The sequence below is a fragment of the Pangasianodon hypophthalmus genome, chromosome 25 (genome assembly GCF_027358585.1).
Source record: "Pangasianodon hypophthalmus isolate fPanHyp1 chromosome 25, fPanHyp1.pri, whole genome shotgun sequence".
Taxonomy (NCBI): Eukaryota; Metazoa; Chordata; class Actinopteri; order Siluriformes; family Pangasiidae; genus Pangasianodon; species Pangasianodon hypophthalmus.
Window position 1 is genome coordinate 17,131,697 of NC_069734.1, and position 27,500 is coordinate 17,159,196.

The 27,500-nt window shown below is 38.1% G+C and overlaps 2 protein-coding genes across 4 annotated transcripts in view; both read left to right on the forward strand.

Moving 5' to 3' along the window:
* Positions 1 to 14,008, forward strand: part of dusp5 (dual specificity phosphatase 5) — a 33,458-nt gene extending 19,450 nt beyond the window's left edge. For 2 of the 3 annotated variants that reach the window (XM_034299422.2, XM_034299421.2), the window contains 3 exons: positions 9,033 to 9,148; positions 10,309 to 10,528; positions 12,873 to 14,008. In XM_034299422.2, coding sequence (XP_034155313.2) covers positions 9,033 to 9,148; positions 10,309 to 10,528; positions 12,873 to 13,234 — 698 coding nt within the window. In that variant the 3' untranslated portion in view covers positions 13,235 to 14,008. Of the gene's footprint in view, positions 1 to 5,928; positions 6,423 to 9,032; positions 9,149 to 10,308; positions 10,529 to 12,872 lie in introns of those variants that run through there. The other variant, XM_026947967.3, reaches the window with a different exon arrangement.
* A 2,495-nt stretch (positions 14,009 to 16,503) lies between these two features.
* smc3 (structural maintenance of chromosomes 3) overlaps positions 16,504 to 27,500 on the forward strand; it is a 26,375-nt gene continuing 15,378 nt past the window's right edge. Inside the window, exons 1-12 of the mRNA XM_053229501.1 lie at positions 16,504 to 16,704; positions 18,667 to 18,742; positions 18,983 to 19,021; positions 19,272 to 19,339; positions 20,173 to 20,244; positions 20,432 to 20,511; positions 20,607 to 20,685; positions 22,224 to 22,341; positions 22,929 to 23,104; positions 23,256 to 23,336; positions 23,763 to 23,927; positions 26,873 to 26,994. Of these exons, the coding sequence (XP_053085476.1) occupies positions 16,690 to 16,704; positions 18,667 to 18,742; positions 18,983 to 19,021; positions 19,272 to 19,339; positions 20,173 to 20,244; positions 20,432 to 20,511; positions 20,607 to 20,685; positions 22,224 to 22,341; positions 22,929 to 23,104; positions 23,256 to 23,336; positions 23,763 to 23,927; positions 26,873 to 26,994 (1,091 nt within the window). The 5' untranslated portion in view covers positions 16,504 to 16,689. The remainder of the gene's footprint in view (positions 16,705 to 18,666; positions 18,743 to 18,982; positions 19,022 to 19,271; positions 19,340 to 20,172; positions 20,245 to 20,431; positions 20,512 to 20,606; positions 20,686 to 22,223; positions 22,342 to 22,928; positions 23,105 to 23,255; positions 23,337 to 23,762; positions 23,928 to 26,872; positions 26,995 to 27,500) is intronic.

Sequence of the window (27,500 nt, forward strand, 5' to 3'; positions counted from 1 at the left end):
AGATATGTGACACAGAGATGATCAGTAAACAGAGTCAGAGTGTTGGTGTTGTGAGTCAAGGCTTACTGTGGAACATTTTGTGTGTGTGTGTGTGTTTCAAACAAGTGTCATAAACACACATCCTACAATGCAGAAAGGCAACGGATGAATAATCGGGTTTGTTTGAACAAGTTTTGACACTTTCAGCTTGTTGGTTCATGTGATCACTATCAAATAGCCAAATATTTTGAGATTTAAAATAGCCAAACATTTATTACAATTTATTACGATTACAGGAAAAGCACACACACACACACACACACACACACACGCTGTAGTGTTACATCAGTGTCCTGAAGCCTTACAAGGCTACATTCCATATGAGTGTGTGTGTGCACATGTGTTACTGAGTAAGTAAGTGTGTTATCGTCATTTATCATTTTCATTCCAATCACTCAGCTGGAGTTCGGTGACTATGTCTGTCATCATCATCATCATCATCATCATCGAAATGTTTTCAGACTCAACAAACGCCTAAATTTATGTTCTTTAAAAAAAAATAAAATTAATAAAAAAGGGAACTCAAATATTTCTCACTGCCAAACTTTCAAATCACGGTTTATGATGTTTTAATATAACTTTAATACATTAGAATTGAATCGAACATTTTAATGAATAATAATAATAATAATAATAATAATAATAATAATAATAGTAGATAATCAGTGCGTAAAAAAACTGAGAAGATGAAAAGTCAAAAGTAAAATTAATAGGCAAACAAATAATAACAGAAGATAATAAATATATAAAATATACAATACAAAGTGTGTAATAATCTGTAATAAAAAATACAATAATTAAATTAATTTAAAAGTAATGTCATAACTAGCATCCAAGTACAAGTAAGATAAATAATAAAAGTAATTTTTTTTTTATTATTCAGACATAGATGGAGCATAATAAATGTTTAATGGTAATGTGTTCCACATCTCTGCTGCAAAAAAATATCAAATATTAATAAATGGCTGTGTCACTACTGTTCATACGTTTGGTAGATAGAGAAACAAGGCTCTGTTACTAAAAATGGCAGATCAGAATTTTCAGAAAATCAGTCTAAATAGACAAAGTAATATAATGGTTGTAGTATGTCTAGTATTTATTTAGTATTTAAGATTACAGTAAACCAAATATAAGAATATTAAACCAATTTCTAGATGTTTTTACTCATTTCAAGCTTGTTCTTTAATTGTAATCTTCTTTCATTTTTAGTCTTGTTCTAATGCCAGATAAATCTGCAACATTTAAAATTACATTTATTTCTAGAGAGAAGCAAAATGATCTATAATTTTGAAAGATGAGCTGAAATCAGTAAAAAAAAAATATATATATATATATAGGTTTAATAATCTTATATTTGTTTTGTTGTAATCTTTACAGTAGGAAATCCTAGATAAATTTGGTTATATTCAAGATTTTTTCAGTAGTTAAGCTATCATTTTTGTGTGTTTCCTGCTAAAGTCATGCCCAGGTAACAGGATTATTAGATCATTTAGGCAAAATAAGTTACAGTAGAAGCTACAGCTGTGTTTATGGTGTTATTGCGCAATGTTTTTTTTTGTTTTTTTTTTTTTTAATTTAAAATCAGTTTTAAATTTAGTTTTAGTATATTTTTATGTGGAGTAAATTTCTGTTTTTTTTTTTTTTTTTTTTTTTTTTTAAATAGCTGCACTTTTAGTTGTAGTTCTAATTTTAGTTTTAGTTTTACCTGTGGAGCTGTTTTTATGGCCAATCCAACATCCTTGGGACTGGCGAAATGTTCAAGTTTATCAGTAAAAGTTTATAATTAAAAATTATACAATTTATATGGCTGAATATTAAAAGTGGATTTTAAAAAAAATAGTTAAAAGTACATTGAATATTGCTTAATGTTTCTATTTTATGCTTTTGCTAGTGGTAAGTTTTACAAACTAACATTTATAGTTTTAAAATTTAGTACATTCTTTATTTCAGTGTACAATAAGAAATTCTGTAGCTGTAGTTTTTAGTATAACTGTAATAAGTTCTGTAAAAGGGGCGTGGTCTCCTGCTCCAATCAACTAATACATGAATAACAAACTGTAATGCTGAGGTATAAGAGGAATAAAACACTTCAGGACACACTGTTGTATTCCTTACGTACGTATTCCTTTCATGTCTTGCGTAACTGTACGTTAACATCATGTGTGTTGAATATTGTGTGTATCGTTAGCACATGCCTGTTAGTGATAGCAGGAAGGAACTGTGGTCTGTGATAGTGACTGTAGACTATGACTGAGGAAGTGGTGGAGTAAATTTTATCTCCAATTTTACATACATTTCCTGTTTACTCACAACACTTGACACCTCCCATGAACTTTCCTGTACAAGATTTTCTACAAGCTGCTGTGCAACATTGTTAAGCGCTTCAATGCGCTACGAGGAGAGCACTAATCAAGTTACAGTGAATACGCTGTGGTGTAAACGGGGATGTGTCACGCACGTGTGTGTGTGTGTGTGTGTGTGTTTGGCTGTGTGTGTGTGTGTGTGTGTGTGTGTATACACTGTATATACACAGTATATGTGCAATGTTTTGAGATGAGCGCATTCTTTCAGTCTGGAATCCAGGAAGCACCTGCTCTATTGTGTGATCGTCTTTATTTAAAGATTTTTCATTTGTTTCGGGAAGTCACTACACACACCCATACACACACACACACACACACACACACACACACACACCAGGACAGACCAGAGCAGATCAGATCACATGGTGGGTGATAATAGCATTGGGACAGTGGGGGAAATCCCGGGCTCGCTTCACAGCAGGAAGACTCGATGTGCACCTATGGAGCATTCTGACTAATGTGGAACATCTCCTTTTATCTAGAAATCATATGTTCTTGCTGACACATTTTTAGTTTAATCACCGGGTCATTTGGCACGGCGAAGCTGAAGAGTCCGTTCTCGGCTCTGCGCAATCCCGGAGTTTGAACTCGCAACCTTCTGGTTAGTAGAACTGATCCAAGGAACCAGAATCTGTGATTTGCTTTCTGACGAGTTTAATGTTTATCTTCTGGTTCACAATATATGGGCAGGGCTAATGTTGCTGCAATCTGATTGGCTACCTGCGTTTCTGTACCTAGTTTTCACACCATCGCATTTGTAAAAATGATTTGAGAGTTTAAATGTGATTGGTCGGTCGCAAAGTCAGTAAAGTTCTCTCTTTGTATGAAAGTACACACTCTTTGGCCATCTTTAGTGATGAACATTAACAGATAGTCTCGAAAAAGCGACAAGCTAACTTGTGTGTCAAGAGTTTGATATATTTATTAAGCATAAGCAAAGCATAGCTATGTGCTTTTTTGTGTAATTGTGTATGTTTGTATGTTTACAGTCGAATCATCCCAGTTCTCTTGTCCATCATGTATATACTTCTACTTTGGTGGGATAGCAAGACTGTCAATCAAGCATGCTAATTAGAATATTAGGCCCCGCCCAGACAGTTCTCAGATGGCTGGTTTTTAAGCAGCACCTTATCATATGTAGGTTTTTTTTTTTTTAAATACAGCTTCCAAGTTTGGCATTAGAAGCATTTTTTTATATTTGTGAAGCACCAAAAGCATTGAATTTATGAGTTGGAAAATCAAAGTTTAATTTAGCTAATTTAGCTTAATCTAGCTATGCTGAAGCCAAAGGCACAAAAACCGTCCCAGATATAAGGCAACTAGTTTAACAAATGGCTGCTAACTCGAGATTTATATTATGAAACCATTGTCATTGAGCCTTACAACATCCAAAGTCATCATTGGCATGAAAACTGATGATTCCTGTGAACTTATGATGGTGTAGTTTGTACTTTGGACAATGTTTGCTTAGACTATTTACTTCCATTTTGTCCTGAAATCAAGGATCATGAGACAAATTCACCTCATTCATGTTTTATATTAGGCTTAAGTAATTATCCCCAATCCATGTCAAATCTACAAGGTGTGTCAGTCTGTGTACACGACTCGTCACTGATTGGCTGCATGAATCTACAGGCTGGGCTAGAAAGAAATCAGCCCTAGTATTCGTTTCTCGCTTCGTCATTCCAGACTGTGGATTTTTGCTTGTGAATGTTGGTGCTGCTGTGGTTCAGAAATAACATGTCGATGCCAAAATTTGAGCCTTAAATTTACGTTTTTTTTTTTTGTTTGTTTGTTTTTTTTCCTTGGGATTTAGCCGTGCTAGCACATTGATACCAGCCCGTTAATCAGTGTTGTTATGTGTAAGCCTCTGAAAACTTGTATATCGCTCCTGACCAGAGCTTTAATACAGAGCTGAATCTTTAACCAAAAGGACAATAGTGACATAATAACAGATCATAGACACGAGAACACACACACAAACAAACACAAAATTCTTACTAAATATTTTATTTAAAGTGTGTTATGTGGCTTTTCCAACAAATTCACACTAGCTAAAACTCTTACCACACGTTTTAGATATGGATGTCACCTCATTTGCCACCAAACGCACACACACACACACACATTCAATAAGTGCCACACCCTTTGTGTAGTCAAAAATGGTAAAATTAGTAGTAGTGATGATTTAATTGTATATATTTTCCATAATAAGAGATAGAAACTATCCATTCTGAGGCCTTGGTGAGATTTTGGTTTGGTTTTGAACGCCTGAGGGAGTGTGTGTGTGTGTGTTCCCCTAGAGCTGTGTGATGTCATCGGCTGAGAGCTTATACCGAGGCCATATGGCTGACTGCCTGCTGCTCTAATCCAATCACAACCTGCTCTTCCTTTTACACACACACACACACACACACACACACGTAGAGCGCTCTCAGGCAGGAATGCATTCATATGAATTCATGCTGACACTCGTACGCATATGCACACTCATTTTCACTCATAATAGTCATGCATATCACACTTGTACACACATGCAAACACATGTAGACACTGCAGTCTAAAGGGTTTTAAACTGAACCTTTCGTTGTCGCCCTGAAGTGTACACCTTTTGTAACTTTTAGTGTGTATCTTCTACCTAGAAAGATGCATGTAGTGTTAAAGTTGGAACTATATCCATGTTTCCAGGTGAAAGGAACATATTCACCAGGTGAAAGGTACTTTTAAGGTGTACCACTGTGGCGACAAGGAAAGATACAGGTTACTACCATTTTTTTCTGAGAGTGTGGAGCTGTTTTGGAATATTTTTTTTGCAAGAACATGACTCGTGTCTTTTAGGCCTTTGGTTACGGTGAACTACAGTGAGCTGGAGTGACGTATAATCGCATTAGCTCTTAAGGGATTAAACTACAAGTCAATGTGGGGCAGGTGGAAGTCGAAAGGAAGAGAAACTTCCAGCACTTCCTGAGCAGTGAAAGCCTCTGAGATGTGAAATTCTGAAATGACGCATCATTTAATTACTTCTCTGGAAATTTGCAAGAAAGAGAAAATAACTGAAAGCTGTTACAAAACATACAGCAGTGCACAAAGGTGTGTTGAAACCCCCAGGAGAGTTTTTCTTAAGGATGGTCAGTGAAACAGTGGAGGAGGGGAAAAATGTAGAATATGCACACAGCTGGCACTTTCAGGCATGACTCATATTCATAACTAATAGTGACCCATGTTGCCAGATCAGGATAAGTGAACTTGTTGAAAAGCAGCAAATTTCTCAATACAGCCCTTAGATTTGATGTCGGGATTAATCCATAGGGGAAGGAAATGTGTAGGATATAGTGACTGAACAAACATTAATGGGGAAATGTGGTCTCTAAAGCAGAGGGGAATCCTGCAAACCAGGCAACGTTGTGAAAAACCAGGGGCGTGGCTACGCGCGGAGTAGGCGGGGTCGAATCAGCTGCTCTTTTGTCGGTGTCCATATATGGTCCGTGACGTTAAACGCCGGAGGTTCCATTGATATAAAACGCAATCCCACGGAATCCCCTCAAAGGAAATGTAGGCGCGCGGAGCGGCAGAGTGAACCGGTAGACGCTCGCGCGCAGATACAGGAACGGAAACTAATAATAATAATAATAATAAAATAATAATAATAACGAATCATGAAGGTGTCGAGTATAGACAGCCGCCATTTAAAGAAAATCCTGCGCAAGGAGAGCGGGAAGTGTTTAATCCTGGACTGCAGACCGTACTTGTCGTTCGCCAGCTCGAGCGTGCGCGGCTCGGTCAACGTGAACCTGAACTCGGTGGTGGTGCGCAGGGCGCGCGGAGCTCCGGTGCCGCTGCGCTTCGTCGTGCCGGATGAGCAGGCGCTGTTCCGGCTGCGGGAGGGCGGCGTGTCGGTGGTGGTGGCGCTGGATGAGTGCACGCCGCATCTCCACAAGCTGAAGAAGGACAGCGTGGCGCGCCTCGCCATCCACAGCCTCGCGCACCTCGCCAGCTGCGCCAACATCTGCTTCCTGAAGGGTGAGCGGCTCAACTCGCTTCAGACTAGCGTTAACGACCTGGGTTCATTTCCGGCACTTTTAGAAAGAAGCTTTGCCGTGTTGCTGAGGTGGACCTTTTTAACATTTACTCTAAAACATCACTATACAGATACATCACTAAAGAGATACATCACTAAAGAGATACACCACTAAAGAGATACACCACTATAGAGATACACCACTATAGAGATACACCACTAAAGAGATACACCACTATAGAGATACACCACTAAAGAGATACACCACTAAAGAGATACACCACTATAGAGATACACCACTAAAGAGATACACCACTATAGAGATACACCACTAAAGAGATACACCACTAAAGAGATACACCACTATAGAGATACACCACTAAAGAGATACACCACTATAGAGATACACCACTAAAGAGATACACCACTAAAGAGATACACCACTATAGAGATACACCACTAAAGAGATACATCACTAAAGAGATACACCACTATAGAGATACACCACTAAAGAGATACACCACTATAGAGATACACCACTAAAGAGATACAACACTATAGAGATACATCACTAAAGAGATACATCACTATAGAGACACATCACTATAGAGATACATCACTAAAGAGATACATCACTAAAGAGATACAACACTAGAGAGATATACCACTATAGAAATACATCAGTAAAGAGATACACCACTAAAGAGATACACCACTATAGAGATACATCACTAAAGAGATACATCACTATAGAGATACATCACTAAAGAGATACATCACTATAGAGACACATCACTATAGAGATACAACACTATAGAGATACATCACTAAAGAGATACATCACTAAAGAGATACAACACTAGAAAGATACACCACTATAGAAATACATCAGTAAAGAGATACATCACTATAGAGATACATCACTAAAGAGATACATCACTAGAGAGATACATCACTATAGAAATACATGACTATAGAGATACAGCACTATAGAGATACAACACTATAGAGATACATCACTATAGAGATACAACACTATAGAGATACATCACTAAAGAGATATAACACTATAGAGATACAGCACTAAAGAGATACACCACTATAGAAATACATCACTAAAGAGATACAACACTATAGAAATACATCACTAAAGAGATACATCACTATAGAGATACATTACTGAAGAGATACATCACTATAGAGATACATCACTAAGAGATACACCACTATAGAAATACATCACTAAAGAGATACATCACTAAAGAGATACAATACTAAAGAGATATATCACTATAGATGGACAATACTATAGAGATACATCACTAAGAGATACATCATAAAGAGATACAGCACTACAGAGGCACTTCTACGGTTCCAACCCAAAGTACTGTTTAGTTCCTTTAGTTATTTCTGAGAGTGTAGATCTCGTAGATCTCCTGGCTGGAACAGTTCTGAATTCATTTTTAATTTGAGCTACAGCTAAGCTATATTTCAGCTCGTTTACTAAACATATGTTGATATTCCTTATATATTGATTTTTTTTTATTTTTATAAATACTGTATCCCAAAAAAACAGATTCTTCTATCCATCCAATAGGCTACTTTTCTATTGTCCTGCCTAGTTACTGTGCACTGTCCTGAATATTTATTTCCCTGAGTATTTCTGTTGCTCAGTATTTATTGTCTTGAGTATTTATCATCTTTAAGGGATTAGGGATCAGTAAAGTATCTATCTATCTATCTATCTGTCTATCTGTCTGTCTGTCTGTCTGTCTATTCTGAACGTTTATTTTACTGGCTACTTGTTATCCTGAGTATTTATTTTACTCAGTATTTAGTGTCCTGAGTACTTATTTGCCTGAGTACTTATTTGCCTGAGTTCTTATTTTCATGAATATGTATTAACCTGAGTATTTATTTTGCCTAGTAATTCTTTTCCTGACTATTTATTTCCTTGAGTTTTTCTTGTCTTGAGTATTTCTTGTCCTGACTATTTATGGTCTTGAGTATTGACTGGACATTTTTCACTCATCTCGCACTGTCATGAGTATTTACTGTAACTGCACTTGATGTAGTTAAGCTATATATAGACGCCAGATCATCTCGGACCAATCCAGGAAACCTCTGAAGTCTTTGATAAAAAGTGAGGTAGAAAATAGGCGTTGTTGTATGAAGTTCTAAGTAAAGCTAGCACCTGTAGTGTTGAGGGTTATTGTGCATGAGCACTGTTTCGGCACGCAGTTTCTCAGACGTGGTTTGCTGTGCGTCAAAGCCAAGATGAGTCAGAGTGTAAAAAAAAAAAACTGTCACACACCAGACAGACAGCAGTCTACTCAAACCGAATCTGTGAAAAATTTTGATGCTATTTCTAAGAACGATTGACACACACAGTGGAAACACTTCAGCTCTTAATAACCCTTAATTAAGTAAGGCTTAATTAAACACAGAAGAGCTATTTCGACTCTTTAGGTTGTCTGTGAGGCTAATTGAAGTGTGAGCTGGTGTAATGTGTGCCTTGCGCGGCTCTCAGATAAGCCTTATCCACACTGTTCTTGCCCTGCGACTCAACAGTCCTTGAAAACAGATGCTTTAGCTCTGTTTTGTCTTCACAGGAGGCTATGAGAGCTTCCACGCACACTACCCCGAGCTGTGCACCGAGGCCAAGCCGGCTCAGGAACACAGCGCACCGGACACGGCGGAAGTGCAGCCCGGGACAGATTACACTCAGGTAAAGCCCCATCCTCTTCCTTTAACACCTGAGAGAAATAAATGCACTTTTATTAGATGAAAACAACCTACAGTTTTACAGAAATTCTCTAATTTAACGTGCATGACAAACAAGGAGGGCTAATAAAACAGTAAATATTATTAGTTTATATAAATAGGTATAACATGAACTAGAATTTCTGCACAATTTGTTAAAGTGCTTCTCAGATATGCTAAGGGTGGCTACTAACTTCTTACATTATGCAAATGAGATCACGCCAGTTGGCTACCAATTTCCTAGATTATGCAAATGAGATCAAGCTATTGGCTACTAATCGCCCTATTATGCAAATGAGGTCACACTATTGGCTACAAACTCCCTATATTATGCAAATGAGGTCACAAGATTGGCTTCAAACTCCCCACATTATGTAAATGAGACAGCGTTATTGGCTACAAATGTCCTAGATTATGCAAATGAGATCACACGATTGGCTACTGACTTGGTACATTGTGCAAACGAGGTCATGCCAATTGGCTACAACTTTCCCAGATTATGCAAATGGGATACCACTAAGTAGCTACTAACCCCCACAATAAACTACCATCCTTCTTTTTGTAAATGAGATCACGTATTATTAGCTACTAATACTAATACCTGTGATAGCCATATTGACATGTTTTGTGGGTTTTGGTTGTATTTTTCTTCAAAAGATTAGTGCATGACACCAGAGTTCGCAGTGTTGAGCTCATTTTTAAACCCAAGATTTATTTCTTGTCATGAAAGTCCTACTGGACAAACATTAACCCCAGTATATTTAGTACTGTGTCACTTTATTTAACATTGTGTATATGTTCACTGTAGGGCTCAGAGCAGCCTGACTTTATTTCAAAGACTCCCGACTGACATCAGACGCCCGTTTTATCTCCGACCTTTGGTCTCGAATGAGTCAATAATAAAATAACGACAAACGTTCAGATGTTCTGACCACTAGTCACATTTACTTAGAGTTTGAGCTGAACTGATTCCTTTCGTTCCCTTCATTTAACTGATTCTTCACTTTATTGAATCAAGTGATTCGAATCATTTAGGTGTTGATTCTATTGAATATAATCAGGTCGAGTTGACTCATTTATGACTCACTTTTTTTTTTTTTTTTTCCTGTTTTTTGTTTTTTTTAGGATGGTCCAGTGGAGCTGTTGCCCTTCCTCTACCTGGGCAGCGCTCACCACGCGCGCCGACACGACTGCCTGAGCGAGCTGCGCATCACCGCCTTGTTGAACGTGTCACGGCGAGACTGGCAGTGCGCCGGAGGGCCACAGCGCTATAAACGCATCGCTGTTGAGGACAGTCACACAGCCGATATCGGCTCACACTTCCAGGAGGCCATTGACTTCATTGGTGAGCGCACACACACACACACACACACACACACACACACACACACACATACACACATATCCTGGCCATTAATCCTTTTCTGTTTAGGACTTAACCACTGCTGTCCTATTGACTGAGGTCAGCTCTTTACACTTAATAGACTTACAGCATTCATTTATTCAAAAACATGTAAGAATACAGCTGATATTTATTTCATTTCTCTGACCTAAGAACCAGTTGAACACTATATCTCATAATTTCACACTCTTTCCTGGGTGTGTTTGGAAAGAATCGAGGGAATTTCTGTAGTTTCCAGACACCATTACAGGGCAATTTCAGAATATATGATTGTAGCGCATTCAGAGGTTCAGTTTCAATCTGAGCCTAATGTTAAATATAAACTGAGATAAGCGTTACGGTTATTGTGATATCAAATATCGATGTGTGTTCGTCGTTACAGAAGTTACGTGAATTGAATCGGCAAAAAAAGTCTAAATATAGAGCAGCATCTATTCAGGCAAGTTTTAAATTAAGCCTGCCCGTAGCCTTGGCTGGCTGATGCTGAAGCTAAAAATGAGCTTGTCTTGCGTAAAAGCTGACGCTCTTGCTCTCCTTCTTTACAAGGAGTATAGCCTTCAGCGCTTTCTGCGAGAGACAGAAAAGGAAAAGAGGAAACAAAAACCTGGTGGTTTGAGTCATCGTTGCATGAGCTTGATGATGACGGGTGTGACCGGTGTGTCAGCGCATGAGTAGTGCTTTAATAGCAGGAGTTTTTGGGTGTGTGTATGTGCGTGCGCGCGCGCGTGTGTGTAGGTTGGGTATGGCAAAGGTACGCAAAATGCCCGCTGATTGTCATTTCAAACCTCCAGGTGCTCGTGGGATGACCCTTGAGGCATGTGAATCATTTCCCAAACAGATGAACACTGATAATGTCTAAATCAAGGTGTTTACTGGCCTATTTATAGCCTTCAGCCTTATCTCACCTGTAGTGTTGACACACAAACTCCTCTGTCCTGCTGGAAAAGTTAAAGTTACAGCTTTACCTCTGACTGTTACAAATCTCCTCACAGAAAACATCACTGTATCAACGCTTACACACTTTTTAAAACACTTTTAGTCTAAGATTACGTGTTAAGTCCCTGTTTAAATTGGTACTGTAGATTGAATAGCGTATTAAAATGAAGAAACTTGTGAATGATACGTATGCCATTCAAGTGATTAAGGACGTAAGAACAATCAACACTCAGTATAAGCTTGCTAATGCTTGTTGCTGCCAGTTTTACTAGATCGAACGTAGTAAAAGGTCTTTCTACACACAATGTAAAGGTATAAAGACAGCGAAAATGAGCTATAATTGTCGGGAATATCAACATTTACCTCAGATGTGTCGTCAAATCACTAAAAAAAGACTCAGTATGGCTAAAATTACACTATAATCACATTTAGCATTGATGGCTAACCCAAACTCTATGGGTTTAGCCTTATTGAAAAATGTGGACAAAGCCGGGCTCATATACAATAAAGAATCCTCTTATAGCCAGTGAATACACATCTCCATTTAAAGTTATGAAAGTGTGTGAGAGAGTGTGTGTGTGTGTGTGAGTGTGTGAAGATGCAGATGGCCTCATGGGCTATGTGATGATTCACTCAAGCAGGTTTTGTTTGGATTAGATAGACAGTCAGAGATTCACACACACTTTCCCTTACACCCACTCCGCTTTGTGTGTCTGTGTGTGTGTGTGTGTGTGTGTGTGTGTGTGTGTGGGTGAGATAGTGCACAATGGTGGATTAGACTCTTAAGGCCTGATTAGTGAATGACCTGCAGAAAGGTGTGTGTGTGTGTGTGTGTGTGTGTGTGTGTGTGTTTTATCTGAGCAGGGCTAGACATAATCTTATGAGTCAGACTAAGCATAAGCCACTTTACTTGGAAGGGAAAAAAGAGAATAAAAATATCTGACATTTAAACGGACAAAGAGAGAACTCGGAAATGTAGACAGGACAAAAGGAAGAGCAAAACTGGGAGGAATCTTTCGGTTAAAGTGAGAGTTTACCAAAAAAAATTATTATTATAACTTATTTCAGATGTAGTCCATCAGCCAAGTCACATTTGGTGCTATGAGTCTATAAATTTATATATTTCAACTGTCACACTTTAGGCCACACCCCCAGTGTGTGTCTGAGGTAAAAATACTGTTTTTGGAGTATCCTGGAGCATGTAGTTTTCTTTTGAAATTATTACATATGATCACACATATACTTGAACACTGGATAACATTAATACAACAAAGAGTATTTTATTTAAAGGTATTCTAAGGTCATTCAAAGGTCATATCTAAAGTGCTCTTGCTTTCCCTCTCTTTTCCAGACGAGGTGAAGCGAGAAGGTGGAAAGGTGCTGGTGCACTGCGAGGCGGGCATTTCGCGCTCGCCCACCATCTGCATGGCGTACCTGATGAAGACGCAGAGGCTGCGTCTGGAGGAGGCGTTCGACGCCGTGAGGCAGCGGCGCGCCGTCATCTCGCCCAACTTCAGCTTCATGGGCCAGCTGCTGCAGTTCGAGAACGAGGTTCTGGCGTCTGCGACGGACAGCAATATCGAAAACAACGATGACGAACACAAGAGTGATGAGTTCACGATCGATAAGAGCTTCGAGTCATCCGTTTTCTCCTTCCCTACCTCCTTCCTGTCGCCCATCAATCTCAGTCCCATCGCCTCCCTGACTACTTGAAATATAAAGGAATTAAAAAAGACAATACTTGGTTTTGGCGAAGAAGAAATTAAGACTGTTTCTACACAACCTCTTCGACAAGATATTTTGCCCAGGAGTTCAAACTTGGCAGCAAAAAAAACAATGTAGCTGAAATAACATTTTTCGAACTTCGCCAACAGTCTTTTCAGCTTGTTAAACAACCAGGCATGGTAACTAGCCAACATTCTGAATAGTTATCGTGCTAGGTGATAACTACGTAGAATGGTAATTAGCTACCTTGCTAATTAGCTAGCAGAATAAAGGAATAAAGGAATAAAGACATCACCTGTCATGTGGTTTGCTACATAAACAACATGAACAGAGCAAATCCATTTAAACGATACGTACATCATTTTCGTTGTTTTGAAAAGGACATTACGATCAGATTACGAAGCTTTCTGGGTAAATTTCCTCCTGAAGTCTGCACTGATGTTCACTCGATCTCCCTGCCCTCCGAGGGCTCAGCTAACGAACATTATTTAATCTGATAAAGCACTGGAAGGGCTGTTAGGATGGCAACAGGGATTCAGTTTGATTGTGTTTAAAAGACTGCATGGAAGTGAGTGTTGTTTTTGGTGTTTGCCTTAGAACACACTGCAATACAAGCCTTAGTTTAATGATCATTCATGCCTACTTGTGTCACACTCTAAGGCTTTTCATATTAATTTATTGATTTAAAAACAAATTTCTTTCTTTTTTTTTTTTTTTATCAAGTGTGAATCTGTTAATAAATGTTTTGTACATAAAAGTGGAGATCAGTTTGTGTTCATTTCTTCTCTATCTTCATGAACCAGATGAATTTTCTTCATTCCAGACTTTCCCAATAATTCTTTTCTCCATGATGGGGATGAACATTCACGAGTTATTCAGTTCCACTTCATGACGGTAAATCATTTCCTGACATTAAGCAATCTGAGGTGATGAGACACTAAGAAATGATGTGTAGAATTCATGTCTAGTTACTAAAACATCAAGACACATCCCAAACACTAGAACGTAAAGAATCAGTTCTAACACAGTGTATTATTTTTAAGTGTTCATATGATGTAGGCTAATTAGCCATTAGCCTTTTTAAACGTACACACGTTTTTAATCCGTTAGTCTAAGATTACGTGTTAAATCCCTGTTTAAGTTGGTACTGTAGATTCGACAGTGTATTAAAATGAAGAAACTTGTGAATGATACGTATGCCATTCAAGCGATTAAGGACGTAAGAACAATCAACACTCAGTATAAGCTTGCTAATGAATGTTGCCGCCAGTTTCACTAGATCGGACGTAGTAAAAGGTCTTTCTACACACAATGTAAAGGTATAAAGACAGCGAAAATGAGCTATAATTGTCGGGAATATGAACATTTACCTCAGATGTGTCGTCAAATCACTAAAAAAAGACTCAGTATGGCTAAAATTACACTATAATCACATTTAGCATTGATGGCTAACCCAAACGTACTGAGCTGGTTTATGGATGTGGATAAACTATAAAATTAACTGTCACCTGTAAAATAACTAAAGGTTTTATTTCTTCTCTGGTGACTCTGTCAGGCTTTGGCTGAATGTCCTGATTTATGTCGCTAATTGCTAAGTGACCAATTAATAACGAGTAGGTTATTAGCTAGCCAACGTACTAAATATGTAGGCTTAGAAAGTTATCATTAGACATTCGTTTAATAGTGAAATGGACATAATCCTAATCCTAATTCAGTTTGTAATCAGATGGCAGATTTCAAAATGTCTGATCCTCATCACTTCATCATCAAAACAGAGAAGAGCTTCTTCACACTCAGTGAAAACAACAGTGGATCTAATAATAATAATTAAAAAAAAGCAATTTACTCAACAGATCAGAAGTGAGTGAATCAGTGATTATTTCCCCATGAGTTGCGTGAACAGACGATGATGAGGCTCGTGTTTAAAAGTCTTAGAATTCTTGTAAGCTTAGAATTCTTTTAAATTTGGCAGTAACATTGTCCATGAGTATTAGGTTATAAATGTAGAGCTAGGTGTGACATCTTAAAGGAGCAATAGACAATTTTATTATTTTCATACTTGTATACGAATAACCTGAAAGATATGTAAAACATGATCAAAAATAATGGTTAAAGACATAGCCTCAGCACAAGCGTTTTAAGTGGCTGAGAAAACCCATTCAGAAAACTGACTTCTGGTCCAGAATGCTTGATTGTGTTTGGATGCACCTCCTGTCAATCATGTTACAGGCACTCAACTTGATGGTACATCCTGGGGGGCGGAGCTTAACAATCTTACCTATTGCACCTTTAAATTAAATTCTCTCCGTTTTCATTTTTGGTGGTAAACAGAATACTCTTGTGATTGAGAAACACGTTTTAGTCCAGGAAAGTCTGTAGTTTTAAGAATTAAACACTGCATATTGTAGAAAACATCAAATTTTGACCATGTGAAGGGTTTTCCCAGGCCGCCACACACCCAGCGAACTCCTAATAACAAAGTAAGATGCAACAGTGACCCCTGTTGTGACTCTGAGAGTTGTAAAGTGCTCACTTTCTCTATTTTGAGCCTCCTTTGTAGTGGACTACTATGTTCACTTGATCTAGAGAACTTAAACCAGCAATTTGGACATCAGTCCGTAGTGACCTCTTTCCTACAGTAATGTTATTTTGTGTTGGAAAACCATTATAGTGGTGTATAGTGGTATAACAGACAGTAGCTAAAAAAACTGAAAAAACTTCCACTAACTAAAAACATTTGTCAATAAACCTAAAATTAAAAAAAAAGCTTTTTAATCGATTTTCTGTCAAATCCACCACGCTGAGGTAGTTGATGGAAAGGCGAATTGTCCAATCGCGGAATGTTTGTAAACTGCTAGCCAATCATAGAGCCGGACATGAGAGGTCAGTAGCCAATCCGCATTTAGGAGGCGGGATCTATCGAAATACGGGTGGGCAAAAAAAATAAAAATAAAAAACCCGCTTCAGTGAGTGGAATCCAGTCTCATATTGGCGCCCAAAGCTGTCTCCATGCGGGTTACACCAACATCTCAAAATAGGGGTGTGATGTTAAATAAAGATAAGGGAATTCATTCAACATGACCTCATTATCCATTAAAATATTTCTACCATATTAAAAGCATATTTAATCGTATTTTTACGATAATGATTTTTGTACGTTTAGAAGTTGTCGATCTATAAAGTCAGTCCACAGCCGGTCCCCCCCCGCGCACTCAGTAAAGTGAGATCTTCCATCGTTTCCCGCCCCCTCCGCCATTTTCTTTGTTATTTCTGTTTACGTGAGGAAAAAAACTGTATTTCATGCACCGAATCTGGATTTATTAAAGTGCAGGACATTTTGTTGTTTTTTTTTCTTCATAACCAACCCTTCTTCTCTGTGTGGAAGAGGAGGAGGGTGCGGAGCTTTATTTTGGTCTGGAAGGTGAATCGCGAAAGGCGAAACCATGTACATTAAACAGGTAAAGTGAATGGAGATGCTAACAGCTAAGCTTCATGCTAAGCTAATATTCAGGTCGTTATTGTGTGAATAGAATTAATCATTTTTCAAAAAAATTTTTGCACGAATTAAATATATCGTATTATATATATCGGATTTCCAAACGCGTATATTTAGATAATTTAGACATCGAGTTAGCGAATGTGAGCTTTGACGCTATGCTAGCTGTTCAGTTGAGGAAATGCTAATGCTAACGCTAATGCTAACGCTAATAGAGCAGAAGTGAAGAAGCGCGCGTGCTTACAGTAATTTGCCTGAGGTGACAAGTTCACCAGAATAATGCTGACTATTAATGCTTTTATTTAAATAAAATACAGCTTTTTCTTCTGTTTAAAGTTATTTAACCTTTTCTTAAATATTGTATTGCCTTCTCACAGTTCTATTTTCTCATTTTTACTAACAACATCATTTATTAATGTTTATTAGCTGATACTTGTTTTTTTCCTGTCAGGTGTTAAACTTGAAGCACATTATATACATTTCTTATATTATTATACAATAATGTTATTTTATTTTATTAAAATCTTGAAATAAACGTTGTAGAAACATTTTTATTTCTTTTTCCCCCTACATTTTCTTTCTGTTATTGCCTTCTTGGTTTAATGTTACTAGTCAAAGTAAGCTGTCTCATATCTCAGGTAAATTCATTACATTTTAAATTAAATTAAACATTACATTTATTTTAATATGTGGTGAGTTGAAAGACCAAAATAAGGTCCTGGTTTATTAGTAATAATTTTTAAAATAAAATTGAGTTGTTTTAGTTTCCTTACACTGTTAAGTAGGAATCAAAATTTTAAGCCGAGGTCGAATAATAATAATAATAATAATAATAATAATAATAATAAGTTTAATTTCTTCGTACGGAGATTTAATCCCATAATCATGTGCTGTTGTAGGAAAATAATCAACGACCGTGTGGTGTGATGAAGCGGAGTTAGTTACCACCCTGAAGTTGATTATATATTCTACAGTGATTTATTTATGATTAGAGAGATTGCTTGTATTAAAGAAAGACACTTTTTTTTTTTATCCATTTATAGTTACGTTTAACGTTGTGGAATTTCTGCGAGACAAGTTCAAGCGTCGCTTGATTTACAGAGAGAAAATTGAGTTACTCAGAGTCACATTCAGAAAAAGTTTTAGTCTTTTTCACTCCTGATACGATAAAAAAAAACAAAAAAAACCAGACACATTTCTTCATTCATCTGCTTCCGCTAAACAAACACACTAGCGTTGTGTCTCAAATCTCACACCTTATGTACAATTTTAGACCATTATTGAGAAATAAAGCTAGCTGGTTTTTCTGTTATAGTTAGTGTTTGAATTTTAAAAACCTCCTTGAAACATACCAAAGGCTCTGTTTTGTGTACTAGCTTTCGGGATTTTCTAGATTAGTAAATAAGTAAGGTCAGAGTTTTAGATTTGAGACGAAGAATCATGACAACAATCACGACGACAGCGGAGAGTTTTATGAAAGACAGCTAGCTCGTCGTTGTGCGTAAAATCGCTAAACATTTTGCAGTTTGACTCGGAAACCTGACGGACAGGGACGAATGTCAATCTTCTGGATGTACACAAGATACGCAACACGTGTGTGAGTAATAATCAATAATAATAATAATAATAAGTCACCGAAAATGTCCGTGTACTTCGTAAAGGAGCGAAATGCCGGTGTCGATCGCCGTCGTCTTTGTAAATATTCGATATTGCGATACGTTGAATTGAGTTGGATGATGATTATACAGTCGGCGTATCGATTATTTCTCCACTAACGTGAGTAACGCAGCAGTTTAAATCGCTGCAGCGCAGCACAGATTTATCTTCCACCAAAGACAAAGATATTAGAAAAGAGTTTTTTCTTTTTAAATACACTGAAAATACACAATTAAACCGGTTTGTACGTGTGCTAATGTTTCTCCAGGTGATCATCCAGGGCTTCCGCAGTTACAGAGACCAGACTGTGGTGGATCCTTTCAGCTCGAAGCACAATGTGATCGGTGAGTCTGATCTCATCAGAGTTCTCTGAGTGTGTAGAGTCGATTGGAAAATGTGTGAATTGTTAAACTTTATTTAAAAAAACAAAAAAACAACAGTGATTGCGTGTTTTATATTCATGACATGAAGAGATGAGTTTTATCACTTTGCACAAAATCACAGAAGGTTGATTTGCTGGAATTAATGAGCTAATGAAAGACTTAATTTTATTTATATATATATATATTTTTTTTGTTAATCAGTGGGCAGAAACGGATCTGGAAAGAGTAACTTCTTTTACGGTGAGTTTCGTGAGTTTTTGATTTGTACAGATGCAGAGTAAACTCTTTATTCATAAGTTAGGGTTAGGGAACTTCAGTACATTAACTAAAATAAAAAGTTCAGACAGCAGCCTGCTAATTTCATTTCTGTAATGTAAAGAAAAGTGTTATTATGGCGTGTGTGTGTGTGTGTGTGTGTGTGTGTGTGTGTGTGTGTGTGTGTGGCGTAAACATTCTCCTCCTGATGCGGTTTCTTTTGTTTCTGTTGTAGCTATCCAGTTTGTGCTGAGTGATGAGTTCAGTCACCTGCGGCCCGAGCAGCGTCTGGCCCTGCTGCATGTCAGTAATGATGTTAATTCAGCAGCTTTACATCTTACAAGTGCTTCAAAAGATCAGACACTCAATAATAATAATAATAATAATAATAATAATAATAATAAATAAAGGTGCTTACGGTGTGTAAAAATGTTGCACATATGTTGTCTGTGTGTTTGTCCTTTTTTTTTGTCTTTATCTGTGTTTCTGTGTCTCTATCTGTCTGTCTGTGTGTGTGTGTCTGTGTGTGTGTGTCTGTGTGTGTGTGTCTGTGTGTGTGTGTCTGTGTGTGTGTGTGTCTGTGTCTGTGTGTGTGTGTCTGTGTGTGTGTGTGTCTGTGTGGGTGTGTCTGTGTGTTTGAATTTGTCTCTTTGTCTGTGTCTTTGCTTGTCTTTGCTTGTCTTTGTCTGTCTTTTTGTCTTCTTCAGTCTCTGCCTCGGTCTGTCTGTGTCTTTGTCTGTCTTTTTATTTTTGTCTGTTTGTGTCTTTGTGAATTTGTGTTTCTCTCTCTCTCTCTCTCTCTCTCTCTCTCTCTCTCTCTGTCTTTTTTTTCTGTCTCTGTCTGTGTCTCTTTGTCTCTCTGTGTCTCTGTTCGTCTGCAATAATGAAACGGTTTTAAACTGCACTCCTCTGTGTTCATCTAAATGCCTCTTTGTGTTACTGAACGTTGAAGCCTTCCAGCACCAGCACCAGCATTTACAAACCACATCAGCCATTTAGTATTTTCTGCCAAGAAAATGCTTTATAATATTTTATAAAGTATCATATATATGTATGTTATTTTAAATATGAAAAAACATGCTCTGACATAATGGCGTCCTGTGTGTGTGTGTGTGTGTGTGTGTGTGTGCGCGCAGGAGGGCACCGGTCCCCGAGTCATCTCTGCTTTTGTGGAGATTATATTCGACAACTCCGACAACAGGCTTCCGGTAAAATCCCTCAGCAGTAACGCTGGTTCTGTACCGTGTGTGTGTGTGTGTGTGTGTGTGTGTGAGAGAGAGAGAGCGCGATGCTGTTAGTGCTGCTTCAGTATGGTCGTAGTGTGTGTTTTGTATTGATGTGTGTTGCTGGGTAACTGTTTTGCGCAGGTGATGTAGTAGTGTTTCCTCTCCTCAGATCGACAAAGAGGAGGTCTCACTGCGGCGAGTCATCGGCGCTAAAAAGGACCAGTACTTCCTCGATAAGAAGATGGTGACGTAAGTGTTGAGGGATTTTCTGGGAATGTCGGTAAGTTCTGTCAGGTGACAGACTGGTGACCTGCACTGTGTGTGTTTGTGTGTGTGTGTTTCAGGAAGAACGATGTGATGAACCTGTTGGAGAGCGCAGGTTTCTCCCGCAGTAACCCTTACTACATCGTAAAGCAGGGAAAGGTAAAACAGCGCCTCGCCACGTAACATCAACTACAGTAACAGAACATTTCTGTAAATATTCAAGCCTCCTGGGAATTTACGAGCTGTAAAGCGTGATAAATATCGCAATAAAATCACAGTGTTCTCTTTCCTGAGTTATCGCGAGCATCACAATATCTTTAAAAAAAAAAATTTTACCGTTTAAAAAGAAAAAAATTACAACCCGATTGGACGCATTTGGTTTGATTAGAAGTGTACTGAATTCTAGAAGAGTAAATTTTTATTATTTAAAATTATATAATAAAGTATTTATTTATTATTAAAAAATATTGATGAATATAATTTCAATTTGCTTCCTAAATTGTAACTATTAAACATCTGAAAATAGAGAAAATCTCTATAAATACGAATTGTTACAAATATTTTTCCTACTTTTAGTGTTAAAGTTTGCGTGATTAAATTTAAAAATATTGTTTTGTGGTGCGATATGATATTTTTCTCATATCGTCTACTCCTAAACTATTTAATTTCGGTCTGTGTTTTCATTTATTTCTTTACATTAAAGGAATGCTGTAGCGTTTTTATCTCGAGCTACAGCATCTAAAGCAGAGGTTCTCAACCCGCGGCCCGCAAAAGCAAACGCAGCCCACGACCCTGACCATGTTTAAAAAAAAAAAGTTAATAACTTATAGTTTTACAATTCTTTTTTTTTTTTTTTTTAAATGTATTAAGCAAATAAAAGTTGTCATATAAAATAATTTTGGTGATCATATATTGTTTTCACACATGCGCAGTACTGACGCAGTTACACAGTTAACGCACACAGTTACACGCTCGGGCTCTGGCAGATTTAAAACAGTCATCAGTTAACGATCAAAATGGACAAATTTGTTATTAGAGGAGAAAAAAGATGTGAGGAAAATACTAATGAAACAACACATGCAAACATCAGGTGTAAGTAGAATTATACTCTTTAATAATAATAATAATAATAATAATAAATCTAATTGTAAGCGTTTAGATACCTTTAATATCTGCTTAGTTTGCATTGGTGACGTCGTACGTAAATGATATGCGGCCCGTGAGACTTAGTGCGGCCCACTGAAAAAAAAAAAAAAGGTTGAGAACCACTGATCTGAAGTATTTTGACGCATTTCTGTACTATTGAAAAAAAAAAAAAACTATTTATTCTGAACTCGCTTGTAACCGAAGCCGAACGTCAGTTGTTGGCTGAATAAATGTCGCAGATTCAAAACTCCAGTTATAGAATAAAGGTATTGGGATGAGACAGATGAGGGAAAGTCTCACCAAAGCTCTTATTAGTTTTATTTCAGTAGATTTTTCAACCCTGGAGAAATACAGTATCAAGACATTGTGCTTTCCTGAAGGTTTTGTGGTATCTGAGTACTTCTGAGTGTCACGTAAACATGTAGTGTTGAAGTTCCTGTCTGTGATAATCCCCCATATGCTACAGATCCAGTAGGTGGAGATTAAAAACCTTTGTATTGCTTTGTAATGATGCTGTAATGAACAATATGGCGCTGTGGCTGTGTGTTCAGATCAACCAGATGGCGACGGCTCCCGACTCCCAGCGTCTGAAGCTCCTGAGGGAGGTGGCAGGAACCCGCGTGTACGACGAGCGCAAGGAGGAGAGTATCTCGCTGATGAAGGAGACAGGTTATAAACGTCACACATCATAACAACTAGCACTCGGAAATCGTTCCGTAAAGCCGATTCGTAAACGTTACAGCAACTTCTGTGTTTATGTCTCTGCGAGCCGATTCTCACAAACAAAACAGCTCGCAGTAGGTGGTGCGTGTTCTCCGTGAACGCACGTAGTCAACTCTCCTTTTCATAAAACGGCAATTACGGCCAACCGGATATGTGTTTGGCTGCAAGTGTATGTCATTAAAATGTTCTCAGGATGCAATTAAGATACAAGACGCATGAAATGTCCAGGTGTAAATAGAGTCTGTGATCATTATACAGGTGATTAGGAGATGATGTGCTTCCTTCTGGTACAGAACAGACCGCTCTTCCCTTACGCGCATCCAATTATTTTTGCGCTCCAACCAAATTACGCCCTCGTTTGATTTTATTTTGGCTTCATAGCCGAGTTTGAAGGATGTGCTCTTCTTTTTCGCCCCCTAAATGAACCAAACTGAAGAGGAAAGCAAACTTTGAAACGAATTATGATCCGCATGATGGCACCGTGAAAGCGTTTTGAAACATGTAAATTAGGTTTTGTTTTTGTTTATTTGCAGAGGGAAAGAGGGAGAAGATCAACGAGCTGCTGAAGTACATAGAGGAGCGACTGCACACCCTGGAGGATGAAAAAGAGGAGCTGGCGCAGTACCAAAAATGGGACAAGATGAGAAGAGCGCTGGAGTACACCATCTACAACCAGGAGCTCAACGAGACCCGGGCCAAGCTTGACGAGGTAAACACACACACGCACACACACACACACACACACACACACACACACACGTGAGCACGGTTTATACTCAAGCTGTTGTCAGCCTGCCAGATAAGTTCTACAGGAGCGTGTATGAAAACTAATTACTTAATTGCTGCTTTGTCTGTTGTAGCTGTCCACTAAGAGAGAGACGTGTGGAGACAAATCAAGGCAGCTACGTGACGCTCAGCAGGACGCCAGAGACAAAGTGGAGGTAAAGTGTCGAGCAGTTAGAGTGAAGTGCTTCGTGTCTCGCATAAGCATTTGTGAATAAAGTCGTGTTTTAATATGTAGGATAGTTAATACTCTTCTCTAAGATGATGCATGTAATGCTCTCTCTCTCTCTCTCTCTCTCTCTCTCTCTCTGTCTCTCTCACTTTCTTTCTCTCTCTCTCTCTCTCTCTCTCTCTGTCTCTCTCAATCTCTCTCACTTTCTCTCTCTCTCTCTCTCTGTCTCTCTCACTTTCTTTCTCTCTCTCTCTCTCTCACTTTCTTTCTCCCTCTCTCTCTCTCTCTCTCTCTCTCTCTCTCTCAATCTCTCTCACTTTCTTTCTCCCTCTCTCTCTCTCTCTCTCTCTCTCTCTCTCTCTCAATCTCTCTCACTTTCTTTCTCCCTCTCTCTCTCTCTCTCTCTCTGTAGGAGACGGAGCGAGTCGTGCGGGAGCTGAAGGCTCGTATCTCAGCGATGAAGGAGGAGAAGGAGCAGCTGAGCGCCGAGCGGCAGGAGCAGATCAAGCAGAGAACCAAACTGGAGCTCAAAGCCAAAGACCTGCAGGACGAACTGGCAGGCAACAGCGAACAGAGGGTCAGCGCGCGCACACACACTCACACACACATACGCACACACTCACACACATACGCACACACACACTCACACACATACGCACACACACACTCACACACACATACGCACACACTCACACACTCACACACATACGCACACGCTCACACACATACGCACACACACACTCACACACACATACGCACACGCTCACACACTCACACTCACACTCACATACGGATTAACAGACTAATCCATTGACTCACAATATATTTTTTTTTTTTTTTAACTAATTAAACACAATTATTTTTCTCTTCCAATGACTACAACAGATTCTGTAGATGGCAAAAACATGACAAGTTTAATAAGTTTATCCAGTAAGCTTGTGGATCGTGTGTAAAATGGCATCGTCCTATTTTGCACACTAACTATCGCAGCTTGACGATAGCATCACGTGGCTCTGAGAGGGGGAAAGAAGGGGGCGTGGCCAGACCTGCGGCACGTGTGTCGTTTAGCGTCATTGCAAGCAGAGTGCATACAGAGTGATTTTATTATTATTATTATTTAAAATTTATTATTAGTTTTGGAATATGTTTTTAAAAAAGTTGACCGTCGGAGTTGTTGAGAAGCTGACACGGACTCGTAAGGAGCTTGACCTGCGATATGATGAGAGCTGAATATTCCTTTTATTGTTCATATTGGATATTTGTTTGATGTTTAGGATAATTATCGTATTTAGCGTTTACCCGATACACCGCCCTTTCAGATGATAAAAGCCAAACAACGAGAGCTTTTAAAGTCATAACCAACAGTCATTTTTACGCCACCTAGAACCTAAAGGTCTAACATGGACAGTTAAGACGAATGAGCTGTACGTTTAGGTTATTAATCAGTGCTCAGTAGTTTATTATCACTCATTATAACTGCTAATAGATTCAAGATTCAAAGTGTTTATTGTCATGTGCACAATGAGGTAAACCAGGTTTCCCTGTACAATGAAATTCTTTCTTTGCTGTCCACATTGAATGCCAAGACATATGCAAACTATGTAAGAAATAAAAACAGACAAACACATACATACAAACAAACATAATAAAGTGTAGCTATGTGGCAGAAGTGGAAATATAGATTATGTATATAGAAATATAGACTATGTACATCTGTATGTGTGAGTGTGCAATATTAACTTGTGCAAAACAGTATTACAGTACATGTAGTAACAGTAATGTGTTCACATGAAGCAGTAATGTGAAGTATATCTCTATGGGCAATATTGACTTATGTACAAAACAATAACAATAGTACAGTAGCCTGTAGCAAATTGAGTAACAATAGCAGCTGTCACATTTAACAATAACAATAACAATGTGCAAATAATGCAATTATTAGCCATTTTTACAAATTTAACAGATATATATAGCAATACAGGTGAATGAATGTTTGTTTGTAGTCTGATCGCGTTCATATTTAGCATTAAAACGGCGCTCAGTGTGACTAAGCACAAGATTTATTTTCATTTCAGACGTTTACAGTTCTGTGCAAAAGTCTTAGGCACATGCAAAGAAACACTGTAGAGCGAAGACGCCTTCAAAAATAATGAAATTAAATGTTTCTACGTTAAAAAAATCCTATAAAGAGCAGTAAACAGTAATAAATGAAATGAAGTCAATATTTGGTGTGACGATCCTTCACTTTAAATAATAAAATAGTATCTGAGGTGCAGTGTGTGAGGTTTTATAAGGAAATGAGCTGGAAGTGTTACTGAGCATCTTGCAGAAGCAGCCACAGTTCTTCTGGAGACTTTGACTGTCGACTCGCTTCTTATTTCTGCAGCGAAACCCAGCAGCCTTCATTCTGTTTTTATCTGAAAAGTGTCTCTTATGGAATCTGCTGCTTTCTTTACTGACATACAAACATTTTTCTGTAACGTTTAACTTTGTGCTAGAAAACTAATGTTTGGAATCTTAAAAAGCTTTAGTACTGAATCAATAATTAGAAATCATAAAATAAAAATCTATAACAAAATTTATAGTAAATAAAACGGGTGTTTTGTACAGTACTGTATATAGGAAGAATTGTAGCCTAAAATGAAAATATAATATAAAATATAAAATGTAATTGTGTTATTTATGCAATTATTATAAATTATTAGTCGCCTCATAAACCTGATCATGAAGTTTTAGATGGTGTTAGGTGCTATTTATATTGCATTATATATATGTTTATATGTAACTTGATTATTTTTGCATCAATACGCCATATTTTGCAGCTTATAAGTTGCTCGTATATTATATTTATTGGGTCGTGTTGATTCATATCGGTCTGGATGAAGCTGTTGCATAAACCCTTATATCTGTGGGAAGTGCTGGCAGGAAATACAGAACAGAGGGTCGACAGAGTCCCCGTCTGCGTCACAAACTGCACACACACTACACAGGGCAGCGGTCCAGACACACACACACACGCTGAAATACACATGCTACCCAGTATCCCATCCTGGCTCAGTGCTGGACTGATGACGTGGAGATGGAGAGGATGAAATACATCCTTTCTCTTTTTTTGTTTGTCGAGCATGATTCCAGTTTGGCTCAGAAAGCGATTCTCATTACCCTTCAGTCTTGGCACTGATTACACACACCCACCTGTGCAGAAAGCAGTCAGATCCTCTAGAGCATCTGTATATGGGTGTGTGCTCCATGATGTTTATGCTGCTTACCCTTTTTTACAAAGTGTTTTTAAAGATTAAATCCTTTTGTGGGAATGAAATGCACCGGATGTTCACATTGTGAAAACGGTCACTGAAAATCTAATTCGCATAAAGAAAGAAAGAAAGAAAGAAAGAAAGAAAGCAAGCCAATACCTAATGAGAATTCTTTTGTTATTACTCAATGTAGAACTAGAAAAACCTCAGAACAAGCTGAAGACTGAATGAACTGTGCAGTAAACTGGTGTTTTCTCTTCTCTCTCAGAAACGATTGCTGAAAGAGAGGCAGAAGCTGCTGGAGAAGATTGAGGAGAAGCAGAAGGAGCTGCAGGAGACGGAGCCCAAATTCAATACAGTGAAGGAGAAGGAGGAGAGAGGCATTGCCAGGTGACGCCCGGTGTCTACTTTTTCTGCGTTCTGTTGGATTTTTTAAAATGTGTAGCATGTGATCTACTTCCATTAAACGTTCTTTACTACCAGATTAGCTAATTATCAAACATATCGATACTCGTTGTCATTTATTGATTCTGCTGTATTAAATCATAAGCTCCTCCTCCTCGTTTTAACCGTATCTTTTGGACACTCAGTCATTCATTCATTCAGAGTTTACGTTTGTTTAGCAGTCTGTAATCTCCTGTTAGAATAAAATATATACTCTAGGACAAATAAACTGAGTTAAACAGAGCTAATTTGCTATTCAGTCATTATGTCACAGCGCAGTTGAATGCTCGAGTCTGATTGGTCAGAAGGTGTGCATTATTCTCGTATAAAAGCGCGACTTGGAAAAGTTCTGGCTGTAACATGAACGATAGGTTTATATTAATGTCCTCTTTCTAATACATTACTGTTTCTATACTAACAACTTGTACACATCGACTGGTATGATAGATGCT